The 15,472-nt window shown below is 33.2% G+C and overlaps 1 protein-coding gene across 3 annotated transcripts; it reads left to right on the plus strand.

Moving 5' to 3' along the window:
• Window positions 1–10,115: 10,115 nt before the first annotated feature.
• Window positions 10,116–15,434, plus strand: LOC120073917 (toMV resistance protein Tm-1(GCR237)). Of its 3 annotated transcripts, none has more exons than XM_039026833.2 (9): window positions 10,116–10,374; window positions 10,713–11,360; window positions 11,823–12,029; window positions 12,290–12,505; window positions 12,596–12,815; window positions 12,992–13,167; window positions 13,641–13,819; window positions 13,920–14,173; window positions 15,047–15,434. In XM_039026833.2, the coding sequence occupies exons 1-9, from the start codon at window positions 10,237–10,239 to the stop codon at window positions 15,196–15,198; spliced, it is 2,190 nt and encodes a 729-aa protein (XP_038882761.1). In that variant the 5' UTR covers window positions 10,116–10,236; the 3' UTR covers window positions 15,199–15,434. The 3 variants fall into 3 exon arrangements, with proteins under 3 accessions (XP_038882761.1, XP_038882760.1, XP_038882762.1); XM_039026832.2 differs by having other exon boundaries at window positions 10,117–10,374; window positions 12,920–13,167; XM_039026834.2 differs by lacking the exon at window positions 10,116–10,374 and adding an exon at window positions 10,408–10,633 and having other exon boundaries at window positions 12,920–13,167.
• Window positions 15,435–15,472: the final 38 nt, after the last annotated feature.

A 15,472-nucleotide genomic window follows, 5' to 3' on the forward strand; every position in this document is an offset into this window, starting at 1 on the left:
AAGGAGGTCAGTCTTCAAAACTCAACAAAGCTAAGTCGAGTTTTGAAGACTCAACTTCTATCCCCTTTTTTTATTTTCCATTTTATTATTTTAATATTCCACCTCCCTTTTTTATTTTATTATTTATTATATTCTACCTCATTCACTTAGTTATTATTTTTTATCACCATCTTCTTAACTTAACTCTAAGAAATATCATTGAAAATAATATCTCATTCACATTTTCTTCCATAATTTAAAAATAATAAAGTGTAAATTAAAGTATTCATGTTAATACAACTATTATCTCATTTATATAAAAATAATTAAAAAAATCAATGTGCCACAGGGCAGACGTTGTCGATTTCGAGCTGGTTGTCGTCATCGACTTCGAACTTGAGGTTGCTTTGGTTCCTCGCTCCGGTACCTCTACAGGCATTCATAATATAAATATTCATTATATTGTCCATGACCGCGACCATGTCCATGCACGTATGAAGACGATGGACCAGCCTCTGAATCATAATATTTGAACCAAATGTTAGCATCATCATCATCGAACTAATATAATCAGTTCGGCTCTGCGTCTGCATCATAGGGGCAATTCTTCCACATTGTGGTCAACCTCATCCAACCCATTTTCTTCTTCTCGAATAAGTCCTCTACGTCTAGGAGCTGGTGGAGGAACAATAGGTATATCGTACATATAATGTATCTCCTCCATATAGCTCTGGTTGTCACTACATATAGCAAGATCCTGGTTTGTATCATTCGCAATATCACGGAGTCTACTATTGTTCGATCTCTGTGAATTATAAAACAATTAGACGATATTTAAAATAAATTTACATTAAAAAATAATTAGATAATATTCATTTATTTACCAGATGACTCACAGTTGCTCTTATACGAGTAACATAACGCTTTGTGATATTATTATACAGTTGATGTAGTTTTGAGTGACATCCCTATCAAACTACTCAATAGAAACCTCCATTACAATAAACTGCACGATATTGCCATCGCACTACCAAATGTGAAACTTTTTCAGACTAATCTTCAGTTCTTAAGTCAATGTCATGCAGTAGGGGTTCAGTATTACAAGGCGATGGAACATTCTGCTGAAAACCAAATTATCTCATCACCCTGTCAGGAAGATGCCACCCACCAATGTGCAAAACATATGAGAGGATTTATCGTCTGCCATATGTTTTGACCATTTGTACAGAAATTGGGCAAAGTGTGCATAACAAGTTTGTAAGGCTCCCAAATAATCTAAAACACAAAATATTATATTGAAAAATATTAAAGACGAATACAATGAAAATATGTATAAAATAATCAATTTGGTTCAATATTAATGTACCTGATCAGGTTGAAGCATATCAAATATGTATCTATATTGGCTGCCTACATATGTGGCTGTTCTAGTGACACAAAATTTGTCTCTCCACCTAAATTTTTAAATTGATAATTTAGATTATGAATTAACTAGATCAGTCATATAAAAATTAAATTGAATTCAAATAACATACCGAGAACCATAGGCTCGTCCAGCTAACTGAGCGACATTTACATGTTATAGCCGTGGAGCCATTGTTGGAAATCGCTCCCAAGCCCATAGTTGCAAAAGTATCATAGGCCTAGCTATCTTGCAAACTTCAAGTTTTGTTACTTTGCACATTGTCTATACAACCATGTCAAGCATGCTCCACCCCAAGAATAGTGTCCTGCATAATAGAGGTTAGCTAACAGTGGCGGGAACATCAAGTGAACAAAATGACTTGATTTATCGAAAAATAGACTTTCACCCAATATACTCGCGCATATCTCATGATGGTTTCTTTGTCTGCATCATCAGCGAGCTCATAGAATTGTGTCCCTAACCATATCAAACTTAACCTCGATCCTTTAATTTTATCGGCAGGTGAGGTCACACCAAGGTATAATTGACAAATTTGTAACCAGTCATCATTTATCACTCCGGAGACCGGCTCACCGTCAACAAGTAACTTGAATAACACTTCTATATCTTTTAGAGTGATAATATGCACTCTTCAATAGACATATGAAATGTATGTGTCTCAAGTCTCCATCTCTCGACCAATGTTGTGATGAGATGCCAATCTAACTGAATAAATCCCAATCTGGCAATTTCATAAAATACAGATGTACGAAGTAGCAGTAGTATTCGAGGGTAGAGTGGGATAGTGCCTTGAACAACTGCCTCTCGACATCTACAAGATATTTCGCCAGTGGTGCGATCTTTCCATACAACGGATGATCGATGAATTGATTGGTCATACAAAACATCGGGAACAATAGGTCCTAAATTTAAAGCCATGATCTAAAAGGAAAAATATATATATTTCTCAATTAAATAATGTACAACTTAATTAAAAGAATAATGTACAACTTTATAAATTATAATTAAAAAATTAAATAAACAATAAAAGTATCATCTACACAATTGAAATAGTTTTACAAGATAAAAAGTATTAATAATAAAAATCCCTAACTCTAGAGCCTGTCTTAGTAACGAAAGACATTTCCTTCGATTATGACCTACCTAATTACAAAATCCACATCGTAGTCGAGTGTTTGGTTCTGTCCAATCCATCTCATTATAGTAATGCGAACTCTTTGGTCTACCAGGTTTTCTCAACAACGATGGGTCAAGCATATAAGACGGGCATATTAGGGTGTGTGATCTAGTAATCTTCATGCGGTACAGGTTGAAATTGAGGAGAGTAACATCCAATATACGTTGACAATTTATAGTAGTCCTCAATAAAATTTTTGTAGTTCATATTAAAATGTGAGCAAAGTGCCATAAAATGCGAGCATGAAATGTCAAACGCTTGACACTTGTTACATGAACAGTACCGCTCAGATCCGTTTAGCCTCAATATTTGAACATTTACTCCTTTAGCATTGAGGTTGTGACGTCCAGTCTTCACATGAAACACACCTTCATATTGATCGTATGATTGTACTTTATGTTTACTAGATCTTGCAGCCCATTTATTAATTTTTTCATGTATGTACCTGAATTTTTACTCCATTTAGTATTATAAATATGCTTGAAACAAATTGTTAATAACATATATATAAAAAAAATAATATTATCGGGTGTACTTATCTTGATGCTTCAAAGCAATTCTTATTTCTTCTCCTCCTTTTTCGAAATAATTTACGCACTTGAAGAACATTATTTGAGCAATAGTATATATCAGCAACATTTAAGCTCCTTAGTTGAATATTGTCAACATCCACAGGGCTACAATTAGGTCGTGCTCTCGAGTTCTTGAATGCTATCTAGTACATTCATATCCAAATCATTGAATGTATCTAAAGGTAACTCATGTTCACGACCATCAAAATCCAACTCTTCAAATTCATCGTCCGTTTCTATTATAAAATATTTGTACTGATTGTTCGCCACCATATCTTCATCATCACATAACGATGCAAACGATTATGGATCAGGATCAATACATTGAGTTGGATCTTCAAATTGACTAAATGGTGCATTCAAGTTTATATCCAACTCTATCATACTTACATTTACATACAAATGTACTAAATTCGGGAGTGGCATCGTGATTGAGAACATCAAATTCATAGCTTGTTCATTCAGAATAGAGAATGACATAAACTTTACTGATCCTGATGGTTCTAGATTAGGATGTCTATTTATTATTCTAACTGATTTATTTTCATATCTACATTAAATGACATCCAACCATTTCAATGGATTGTTCAAATACAATTCCACTGTTTACATTTATGCTAAAACCTCGTGGTTGGTCATAATCAACTTCATCAATACTATCAATCATATTACCATTTGTAAACAATATAAATCCGAAACATTTGTTCGCCATTTTTTTGGGAAAAAAAAGACAAACAATACATTACTAATTATTTTACTAATTATCAAACTTAAACAAAAACAAAAACAAAAATATTAAAAAAATATATTAAAAAATCAAAAACTTTTTATACTAAAAAAAACTTGATCATACTAAACTTTAAACTTCAAATTAATACTAAACTTTTTTAAAAAAAAATTCAAAGTTAATACTCAAAAAATCAAATATCATAAGAAATATATTTAAAAAATCACAATAATTTTGAATTAAACTAAAAATACTAAAGTTTTTAAGCTATAAACATTAACTTTTTAAAACTATTTTTTCAAAGTTAATAAAAAAATATATATATATCATAAGAAATATATTAAAAGAATCACAACAATTTTATATTAAACTAAAAATATTAAAGTTTTTAAACTATAAACATCAACTTTTTAAACATAAAAATAAACTAAACTTAAATACAAAAAATAAAAAATAAAAAAAAATCTAAACAAAATATTAAAAATATTAAAAGCTAATAAAAAGCTTTAAACATCAAACTTAAATACTAAAAAAATCGAATATTATAAAAATATATATTAAATAACAAAAAAACTTTTTGTATTAAATAACAAAAACAACTACTAAACTTTTTAAAATGCACTAATACTAAAAGAATAACACTAATACTAACAAAATCTTATATTATTCAAAATGCAGAAAAAAAATTAACATGGTAGATCTAACCTAATATAATAAGATTAGTAAAATATATAAAGAAAAAACTATTAACATCAATATGTAAATATTCTTGAATTCAATAACTACTAAAAAATTAAAGGATACATCTACTAAAAAAAATAGTAATAAATAAAAAGTAAATTCACAAATTCAATAGTGGTTTTACTTTTTTTTCCTCGAAGTGACAACAGTCCCTCTTTTCTTTGTTATTTGTTATCCGACAACAAAAACTACGAAAAAAATAAAATAGTATGAGAATATGGATCTATAACTTATTTCAATTTTTTTTAAAAAAAAAAAAACTAGGAATTGTTCCTATTACAATTATTTTGAAAAAAATTGAAATTTTGTATAGTAAATATATAAACCTCACAATTTGATGAACGAATGTAGGAAGAAGAAGATTTGGAAACAGAAAGGGAGAATGATTTTTTATAAGTTTTCGAAAGAGAACTTTTGAGAATTTTTGGAAGGAGAAGAAGATGGACCGAGACTAGCGGAAGGCAAAGAGCAATGGAAGATAGAGAAAAATTGTGATTTGAAAAGCTGAAGATGGGGTTTAAAAGGTTGTAGGTCGAGTTTTCAAAACTCAACCCACGGATTAATGTGCATGAGTGCAGGTGAAAAGTTGGACTTAGTGCTTTAATTTTTTCTAGGTCAAGGGTTCAACCCTCAATTTGGGCTTTAATTTTTTTTAGGTCGAGAGTTCACCCCTCGACATCATTTCTTAATTTTTTTCCCACCTCAAAATCCTAAACTACCACAAATCTCTAAATAGTCTAAAAACTACTATATTTCATTAATTAGTTTTTCAAACCACAATATTTAAATAAAACATGTTGCTATTGTTATTTAATAGTTGTTTCAAGGCTAGATTTGTAATTTCGTTTGGAATTTTAGTTTATATTTGAGTTGATCATTTTTTTAAATCGTTCCCTATAGGGTTGATAGTTTTCCCTAACATATAAATTGTTCATATAGACTTTGTTATGAACTTTGTTAATATAATCAGGTTGTAAGTATATATGATAATATATATATGTTCAAGGATATATTATGCACTTCGTTAGGTTGGTGGAAAATTTTGGATTGAATGAAACTTAAATTGTTCATATATATGTTGTTTGTTTGGCTAATAAATTATCATCTTCTTTAATTAAATAATATCATTATTGAACCTCAAAATAGGAACAATTATAGGTATATTTTAATAACACAACTTAAAAGAAAAAAACACATACAAACTTGACAAGTAAAGTGTATCGAGTATTAATTAAATTGTCATTTTTTGGGTGTCAAGAAGAAGTTATATTTGACAAGTAAAAATTGTCAAGTTATAAGAACTTTGATCTATATTAAATGTCAAAATTTTGATACTTGTTTCTTAATTTTTTTTCTTAGCTTTTTTTTTATTATTTTTTTTTACTAACTTGTCCCCCTACTATTTTTTTTTTGTAGGAGTTACGGTGCAACCAAAGGAGTACAACAAGACACTTAAAATAAGTCAACAAGTCAACAGATCTCATATATAGTTATAATAAATTACAATTTGACGCTTTTATCCGATCGTTTTTAAAAATGTCAAGTACATTGATATTTGATTAAAAAAAAATGTCGAAGTAATACAGTTTTTGTAGTATAGCGAGCTACATAGATGAATGGTGGTCGATCCATGGCAAGTGCGTGATGGCCGATGGGGACGACGGCGATCGAGCTACTGCAGGACGAGGAAGAGAAATCGGCGATTGAAACCTTGCGCGGACGAGGGTCAGAGGCGAGACAGATAGAGAGAGGCAGCTGGGGTGTTCACGCATGAAGAAGAGAATTGATTTTTTTCCTTCTTCTCTTTTGTTTATAATATATAAAATCCAAACCCTAATTCCAATTTAAATTGATTATATATATTGACCAATTTTTTTCTCCAAAGTCCCAAAATCTTTTCTCAAGTCCCAATTATCTGTCTAAAAATAACTTAATTTGTCTCCAAATCTCAAAATTTAACATAAAAATCCACAGTTAACTTCTAAATCTCATAACTAACATTTTTTAGTTAATCAATCCAAATTAATCCAAAATTTTGGCTCCAATCAAAATAAAATCCCAATATTTTAAGATAAATAAATTAAAATTATCTGAAATTTTTCTTCATTCCATAAACAAGTCCTACCTTTCTAAATTCGAAATATTTCAATATCCAAATCTTTTATCAACCTAAATCAATAAATTTCTATTGTAAAAAAATCAATAAATTTCATATACGTTAACAAATTAAATTTAGATTAAATTCACATCTTTAATCAATTGAATTAAACTAACTTATAAATCTTTTCAATCATCTCAATCTGATTCCTAGTTCCAAACTAAAATCCAATAACTTGAAAAAATTAGCTTAATTTTACTAAAAACTTTAGATATTATAGAAAAACTGTGTGGGTCACAATTTCTTGAGAAATGGAAGGAGAAGACCTAAACCAAATTGGTTTTGAAAAGGACAAGGGCCAAAACGACGCCGTTTTAGTTCTTTTCTTGATGGTTAAAAGCAAGTTACAAAGCATTCATTTTTCTTGAGGGACAATGCCCATGAAGAAAAATCAATCAAAATGGCATCAATTTGATCCTTTTTTTATGGTCAACGTCAATCAACTTAAGCCCTTTTCTTGACGGGAATCCCACATTTTCGTGTCAAAATTTTAAATTGCAAATAGCTTCGTTGATGTTCATTGTCCGTCAAGTTATGCATCTTCCTTGATGGCCATAACCCATCAAGAGAGGATTTTTTTATGGTTTTTTACCATCAACAAATTCATAGAAATTTACCATTGTGACGAAATTTACGTATTTTTATGTTAAGAAAAGTATTTTTTACGTGATGTAAGTTCAGTTAAATATAAAAATTAATTATATCAAAAAATATATTTATTTTCTACCATAAGAAAGACCAAATTTGTAATTGTGGTGACACTATAGTTGAAACACTATTTGGATGTATGGTGACTACCCAATTGACTTTGTGCACCAAAGTTTTTTGGCTTCAATTCCTAGGTGCCACGTTTTCCTTTCCTTTTTCTCTCTCTTTTCATATTTTCTCTCGGATTAATGGTTTCCCCTTCCTTTCTTTTTCCCTCTTGATATTTCCACTCTCTCCACCTACCATCATAAATTCATTTGGGAAAATATTTGATATGATTGAATCATGAAAAATATCTATTCACCCTTTTAAATATAGAGTGAAATCCACTAATATCAATATAAAATCTATGATCAAAGAGGATACACTTTCTATAATATCAAAAAAAAAAAATGATACATTAGAGAGACATTAAAAAAAAAATACACGTTAGTTGGAAGAAAAGATAAAAGAAAGTTTTGAGTGAAACTTAAAATTAAAATTGAAATCAAATTTGTTATTATTGAAAATTTTGTCAAAATAAAATAGTTAGTATAGCACATAAGAAAAAAGCTACCTATAAATTTCTTCGGAATCTTAGTTAAATAACTGTATCCTCTAAATACCAACTTTTTAAAATCAGACTAAACAATTGTGCCTTCCAAACAACAATATATGATGAGATACTTGAACTTCTAAACTATATGCCTTGAACCTCGATTTTTCTTTTTCTTTTTTCTTTTTAATATTGCAAGTTAAAATTGGAGTTCTTTTTAATAAGCTTTTTTTCTCTAAAAAACATTGGAGTTCTTTTATTTTAGTGATTATTGTTGTTCGCACGAGGTTTCCAAGAAACTTAATTCGTGGAATTTGAACTTTTATATTTGTATTAATTTTAGTGTAACAAATACAATCTCTAATATAATAATTCTTTGAAGCTTTCAAAATAAACTTTAATCTGTAAGCTGGTTGATCTTCTTAGATGATCGGCCTTCGGACTTGTTGATCTTCTTAGATGATTGGCTTTCGGACTTGTTGATTTTCTTGGATGATCGGTCTTTGGGCTTTGAAAGATCGACCTTTGGGGTTATTGATCTTCTTCGATGATCGATTTTTGGGCTTGTTGATCTTCTTAGATAATCAGTCTTTGGGCTTATCGATCTTCTTGGATGATCGTCCTTTGGGCTTGATGATCGACCTTTGGACTTGTTGATCTTCTTGAATGATCGACTTTTGGGCTTGATGATCTACCTTTGGACTTGTTGATCTTCTTGAATGATCGACTTTTGGGCTTGATGATCTTCTTGGAGGATTAGTGTTCGCACGAGACTTTCGGAGAAACTTGTTTCGTAGAGTTGAACTTGAGTTGATGTTGATTTGATGTACTTCAATCTCTAGTACTTGATCCTCTGACTCTCTCTCAGTCGAATGTGTATGCTTGATTTAAGGAAGCGAAGCGCGTGATGATCTTGGAGTTGAAGTCTTGAAAGAATGTTTGTCTCTGAAGGACTTCAGCCTTCAGGTGTGGTCAGCTTCAGGAGTCAGGGAGTCCTTTATTTGTTGGGAGAATTCTCTCTAGGCTCTTTGGAATGTAAAATTTTGACACTCCAAATGAGGAGAGCTTCTCTATTTATAGAGTTTGGGCTTGGGCTTGGCCCTTGTGTTTGGGGAGTTTGAATCTTCAGCTTGTATGCTATGAAGATACAGTTTGTTGAAATTTTCTAATCTTCAAAGTTTCAAATAGTTCAGATCTTCAGTTCTTCAGAATTCGAGAACCTCAGTCTTCGAAGCTTGAGAAGCTTCGATCTTCAGCACTTGAGAGCTTAAGTCTTGGATGAGAGCTTAAATCTTCAGAGCTTTAATATATCTTTTGATCTTCAGAGCTTTAGTGTCTTCTGATCTTCAGAGTTTTGATATGTCTTCTAATCTTCAGAGCTTTAGTGTATTATGATCTTCAAAGCTTTGATATGTCTTCGGATCTTCAAAACTTTGGAGAAGTTATGTTCTTCGGATCCTTGGAGCTTCAGACTTTAGATCTTTAGAGGTTTTTTGCCTTTAATTCCTCCAACCTCCCAAGAGATAAGGCCTCTATTTATAGAAGATGAGCTTTACATGCGCTTGGACCTAATTACTTTATTGGGTCCAAATTGGGTTTGGGCTAAAGTTGGGCTTGGGCCCATTTGTTGTTGGACCGAAATACTGACTTTGAACTTAATCTTTAATTTAGTCCAAAATTTCACTACGAGTTTGAATTGGCACGTGACAGCTCGTGATTCGCCAAAATTTCTTATTCAACTGTCGTTTTTTTAACCTTTTTAAAAACAATAGTATTTTTTAATAAATTTTGAACTTATATATATTTATAATTAGTTTCAAAACTCGCAATTTTTTTTTTTTTTTTTTTTTAAACAAAAGCTCCCTTCAAATTATTTAAACGTTAAACCGTGTTTTGATTTTGAAGGATTAATTTCTTACAGTAAACAGAGGGGAAAATAGAAATTTTCTGATGTGATGCGACACCCAAACAAAAATCCTCTTTTCACGTTTGTTTTCTTCATTTCTTGTATGGCAACATCCTTTGAAAAATCCTATAAATAGAAAAATCTAAAAATATTTATAAATAGTTCCACCAAAAACCCGTTTGGAAAGGAGAAAAAAAGAACCTTTTCAGAAAAAAAAAAAAAAAGTTTGCTTTTAGCTTTTCAGAACACAGTAACATACCTACCTGAGTCGGAAGTTGGGAGCTCGCAGAAAGAAGAAACCATAAAAATGGCGACGCGAGGTGAAACCAAAACTCCCCGAGTTTTCTGTATCGCGACGGCTGATACAAAGCTCGAGGAGCTCCGATTCATTTCCGATTCCGTTCGAGCCAACCTCAATTGCTTCTCTAGAGCTTCTTCTTTCAAGGTTACAGTTCTTGAACTTGTCTTTTCAACGTCTGTTCTGTACATCTTTTAGTGAAATTTTTTCATATGCATTGTCTTCTTTTTTGTGAATTTTATGGAGATTATGATTTCAACTTTGATCGACCAAACTATCGGAGGTAAACCACGTTTACCCGATCTCCAAATTTGCGTTTATCTGAATTTCTTTAAACAGGAAAAAGAAGGTAACAAAATGAACAAAAAGAGAGAAGAAGGAAGTAATTCTCACTCTGTCTAAGGCTGTAAGCAGAATCGCCGTTGTTGATTAACGATTCTTTTCGCCGTGCTTGTATTGACTGTGTGTGGTTACGGAAATGACAGGTTGAAGTGACGGTTGTTGATGTTTCTACCAGCCGTCAGAATGGGATCGAGAGTTTGGATGATTTCGTCTTCGTGTCGAGGGAGGATGTTCTCTCTTGCAATGATCTCACTGGAAATCATCTTCCCGACGACCGGGGTAAAGCAATCTCGATAATGAGTAAAGCACTTGAATCTTATCTTAGTAAAGCCAAGGAAGATGGGATTATTGCTGGAGTTATAGGACTTGGAGGCAGTGGAGGGACTTCTCTCATATCCTCTGCGTTACAATCTCTTCAAATTGGAATACCTAAGCTTATCGTCTCAACGGTTGCGAGTGGTCAGACAGAATCTTATATCGGGACATCGGATCTGATACTTTTCCCGTCTATAGTGGATGTGTGTGGGATTAATAGTGTCAGTAGGGTTATTTTATCCAATGCTGGTGCTGCATTTGCTGGAATGGTGGTCGGAAGACTTGAGAAGTTGAAAGATTCGTGTGATTCCAATGAAAAACCAACAGTGGGTCTAACGATGTTCGGGGTCACGACTCCTTGTGTCAATGCTGTCAAAGAAAGATTGCTTAAAGAAGGCTACGAGAGCCTTGTTTTTCATGCTACTGGGGTAGGGGGGAAGGCAATGGAATCTTTGGTCAGAGAAGGATTTATACAGGTGATTTTATGAAGAGAATTATTTTATTTGAAGTAGCTTGCATGATATGATCTGTGAGTGCCACCGCCAACTAGGAAAACATAATGCATGTTTAGAATGCCAAACGAGAGGCTTGTCTTTGACTGTGTCGGCTGCTGCCTAAGTTGTCTTGAAAGTTGAAACTTACATGCATTATAAAATTAGAAAACCCGTTGGAATTGTTTTGACTTATATAAAAAACAATGTTTTCTAAAAGAAATAAATAATTATTCTTTTATATCATTTCAACCTGATAATGTTTACTTGTACTCTCTCTGTCTATCAAGGCGTGGATTTCAATAATATTATTGGTGAATGTAAAAAAACCACGAGGGTCTGTAGTCCCATCGCACTCCCCCCAATTAGAGATATTTTTATCACAAATAGGTTCCTTTTTTTTCTTAATTTTTTATTGTTGCAACATTTTTTTTCAATATCACATAGGGAGTTTTGGACATCACAACAACAGAGGTAGCGGACTATTTAATGGGAGGTGTCATGGCTTGTGACAGTTCCCGCTTTGATGCCATCATAGAGAAGAGAATCCCATTGGTTCTAAGTATAGGAGCACTGGATATGGTGAACTTTGGATCCAAAGATACAATACTCTCCAATTATCACGAAAGGAATATATATGAACATAATAAACAGGTGATTCTTCTATGCGGCTCTGTTTTGTTTATTTGTTCTTTGGCTATTTCTTTAATTGACTTTTGACATTATAATACCTCAAATTAACTATTTGTCTCATTCTTGTTCAATTTAGGACAGTAAATTAGCATCCACTACTCCTATGATCAGATTTGTTAAAGTTTTTCATACCTGTCTCCATGCTAGTTAGAACTAGTTTTCTTCATTTTCTTTATGTTTCTCTTCATCCATACTGAACAAGGAAACTGCTTACTTTTCAGGTTTCCCTGATGCGAACTACGGCAGAGGAGAGCAGAAAAATTGCTCATTTTATAGCTGATAAGATTAACAATTCATCGGCAAAGGTTCGTGTGTGCCTGCCACAGAATGGCGTATCTGCTCTGGATGCACCAGGGAAGCCATTTTATGATCCTGAGGCTACTGCTACTCTTATAGATGAACTACAGAGGGTTATTCAGTTAAATAACGATAGGCAGGTACTCATAAAGTTATTATAATCAAGCTTCTGGCTTTGTTGACTTATCCCCAACGGTACATTGTAAAATTTAAAACTCTTTACGATACAGGTGAAGGTATATCCTTATCATATTAACGATCCTGAGTTCGCTGAGGTATTGGTTAACTCATTCTTGGAAATTACTTCAAAAGATACGGACTCATGTGGCCCAAAACTTGTTTTAGCTGAAACTAGTCAAGACCTTCTTAAGGACTCCATTTCTGTGTCCAACTTGTCTGCCAATGTAAACATTTCATATAGTCCTAGTGACTTCCCAGAGGCAAAACCAGGTTATTAACGATGACATTTGCTTGGCTTTCTAATGTATGAAAGCACCTTCAATTTCAGTATTTAGCATTTTGGTGCTGCTTACTTTAATTATGTCGATAAACAGAAACTTTGCAAAGAACACGAATGATATTGGAGAACTTGAAAGCTCAAATACTTAAAGGTGTGCCCATAATAGGGGCTGGTGCAGGCACTGGGATATCTGCCAAGTTTGAAGAAGTTGGTGGTGTTGATCTGATAGTAGTGTACAATTCAGGGCGCTTTCGCATGGCTGGGAGGGGTTCCTTAGCAGGCTTGCTACCTTTTGCTGATGCTAATGCCATAGTGCTTGAAATGGCCAATGAAGTATTGCCTGTAAGTTCTATCTTCTATGTACCTGCTGATTCACAATGTTAATTCTAGGAATTGTTATCTACAAACTTCGGATTGACCCTTTGCAAGCATTACTTCAATTTTAAAGAATAAATTGTATAAATATAATTCTGTATATATGAACCAAAGTAATGTGGTGGTTCCTAGAAGTGAAAACGGTTTATTGATACAGTTGGAATAGACTTGAAGTTGAAAATGACTTGATATAATCTTTTTAGTCGAGCATTGTGATTTATCGAAGTTGAAAATGACTTGATATGATCTTTTTAGTCAAGCATTGGGATATATCCAGTTGAACTGGAGATCTTGGATGTGGAGCATTAGGTATATCAGTAGATTATTTGGGAACTCTCCCGATAACCTGAGCGAGAGATGTTATACCTCTTTGATTTGACAATAATGTTGGAGTTTGTACCTTTGAAGTGTACCCGTCTTAATCATATAAATATGTATAGGTGGTGAAGACAGTTCCCGTACTTGCTGGAGTATGTGCTTCTGATCCATTTCGTCGAATGGACTTCTTTCTAAAGCAGGTGGAGTCGATTGGATTCTCTGGAGTGCAAAATTTTCCTACTGTTGGGTTGTTTGATGGTAACTTCAGACAAAACCTTGAAGAAACAGGAATGGGATATGGGTAGGCTGTAGCTTATGGAACCTAATATTAGTACCAAATCTTTCTTCAATATTTTATCTTACAATCTTACCATTACATATTTGAATTTTTTTAAAATCAGATTGGAGGTCAAGATGATTGAGAGGGCCCACAAAATGGGTCTCTTGACAACCCCATACGCTTTTAACGAAGATGAAGCCTTAGAAATGGCAAAAGCCGGTGCAGACATTATAGTTGCCCACATGGGACTCACTACCTCTGGATCTATTGGAGCCAAAACTGCCCTATCAATGGAGGAAAGTGCAATCCATGTACAGGCTATAGCAGATGCTGCTCATAGGATCAATCCTAATGTTTTAGTGCTCTGTCACGGAGGTACTATCTATGAACTACAATGCTGATTGATTTTCTTTGACAACTTGGCTAACTACTTTACTGCACTAAAATGTTTGAACCTTCCATAATCCTGTTCCTCGCTCCAAAACTCAACACAGAGAACATATTATAAGCCGGGATTATGTGGTAAAACATACAAATATAACCACACTTAGGTAATAAATGCAGTCAGCTCTCTCCTCTGTGTGAGTTTGAGGACCACATCTTCGGGGAGGATTGCAGTGCTTAAATGATACATAGACTAAATATATATAGCTTAGGCGAGAGAGATTGTGGACATCGTCATCTAACAATTGAAGGATACACTGATGATATATCGGGCAGATCAATCGTGTAGATAGAAGTCTTGGCATAGCCACTAGGCAGGCTCTTGCCCAAGGTACAATCATAAAACAGAGTTGCAAGTACTAATTGGACTGCCTATAAACTCATAATTCAATTCAACAATGGACAAATTATGTTGAGATCGATCTTAATTTAGAGGAAGAAGATTGAGTAGGTTTTTCATCTGCACTCCTTTCCCTGTCGAAAGGGCAACAAAATTGGACAAAAAGTGTCAGTCTCATCCAAATGTAAGCAACCAACAATAGAGCAGTGTATAATTGAAGAAATCAGGGGTACAGTGAAGCCAATAGTTGGGTAATTTTTCTACTGTTAATTCGTGTATTTATATTGATCGTAGTATTCATTTTGGGATAATACCTCTCGATCGTCCTAGGACTGTAAATGTTTAATGGTTGCCTTTAATGCTAACTGCTTGCATAAGAATCTAATCCTAATTTGTGAAATGCATGACAATGAAAAGATGTACAATTACTTGAATAAATTAAAATAATGTAATGGTACTCTCAGGTCCTATATCGGGCCCTACTGAAGCAGCATTCATTCTGAAGAGAACCAAGGGAGTACATGGATTTTATGGTGCATCGAGCATGGAGAGGCTACCAGTCGAACAAGCTATAACTAACACTATCCAGGAGTACAAATCAATTTCAATGAGATAAATTTTTGAAGTCTGGCCCTTGAGCTTCATACTTGGCATTTATATTGTATCTTATTACTAACTTCTCACACGCTAAAAACTGACCAACCCAATTACTCGACTTGAAAAATCCAAAAAACAACTCTTAAATGTTGTTTGATATTCAATGCTGGTTGTTAATGTCTGATGCACGGCTATCCTGTTGGCATACTATTCATGTTCTTAAACGTAATCTAATATATACTAATATATTGTATATATACTTTGATAGACTTGAAAGTTTATTTATTAGTGTA

This window comes from Benincasa hispida, chromosome 3, assembly GCF_027475165.1.
Source record: "Benincasa hispida cultivar pf3 chromosome 3, pf3_genome.v1.1, whole genome shotgun sequence".
Classification (NCBI taxonomy): domain Eukaryota; kingdom Viridiplantae; phylum Streptophyta; class Magnoliopsida; order Cucurbitales; family Cucurbitaceae; genus Benincasa; species Benincasa hispida.

Coding starts and splice junctions, on each gene's coding strand:
- LOC120073917 (XM_039026832.2), top strand. CDS start 10,237: ATGGCGACGCGAGGTGAAACCAAAACTCCCCGAGTTTTCTGTATCGCG. Junction 10,375..10,712: donor CTAGAGCTTCTTCTTTCAAG/GTTACAGTTCTT, acceptor CGGAAATGACAG/GTTGAAGTGACGGTTGTTGA. Junction 12,030..12,289: donor TATATGAACATAATAAACAG/GTGATTCTTCTA, acceptor CTTACTTTTCAG/GTTTCCCTGATGCGAACTAC.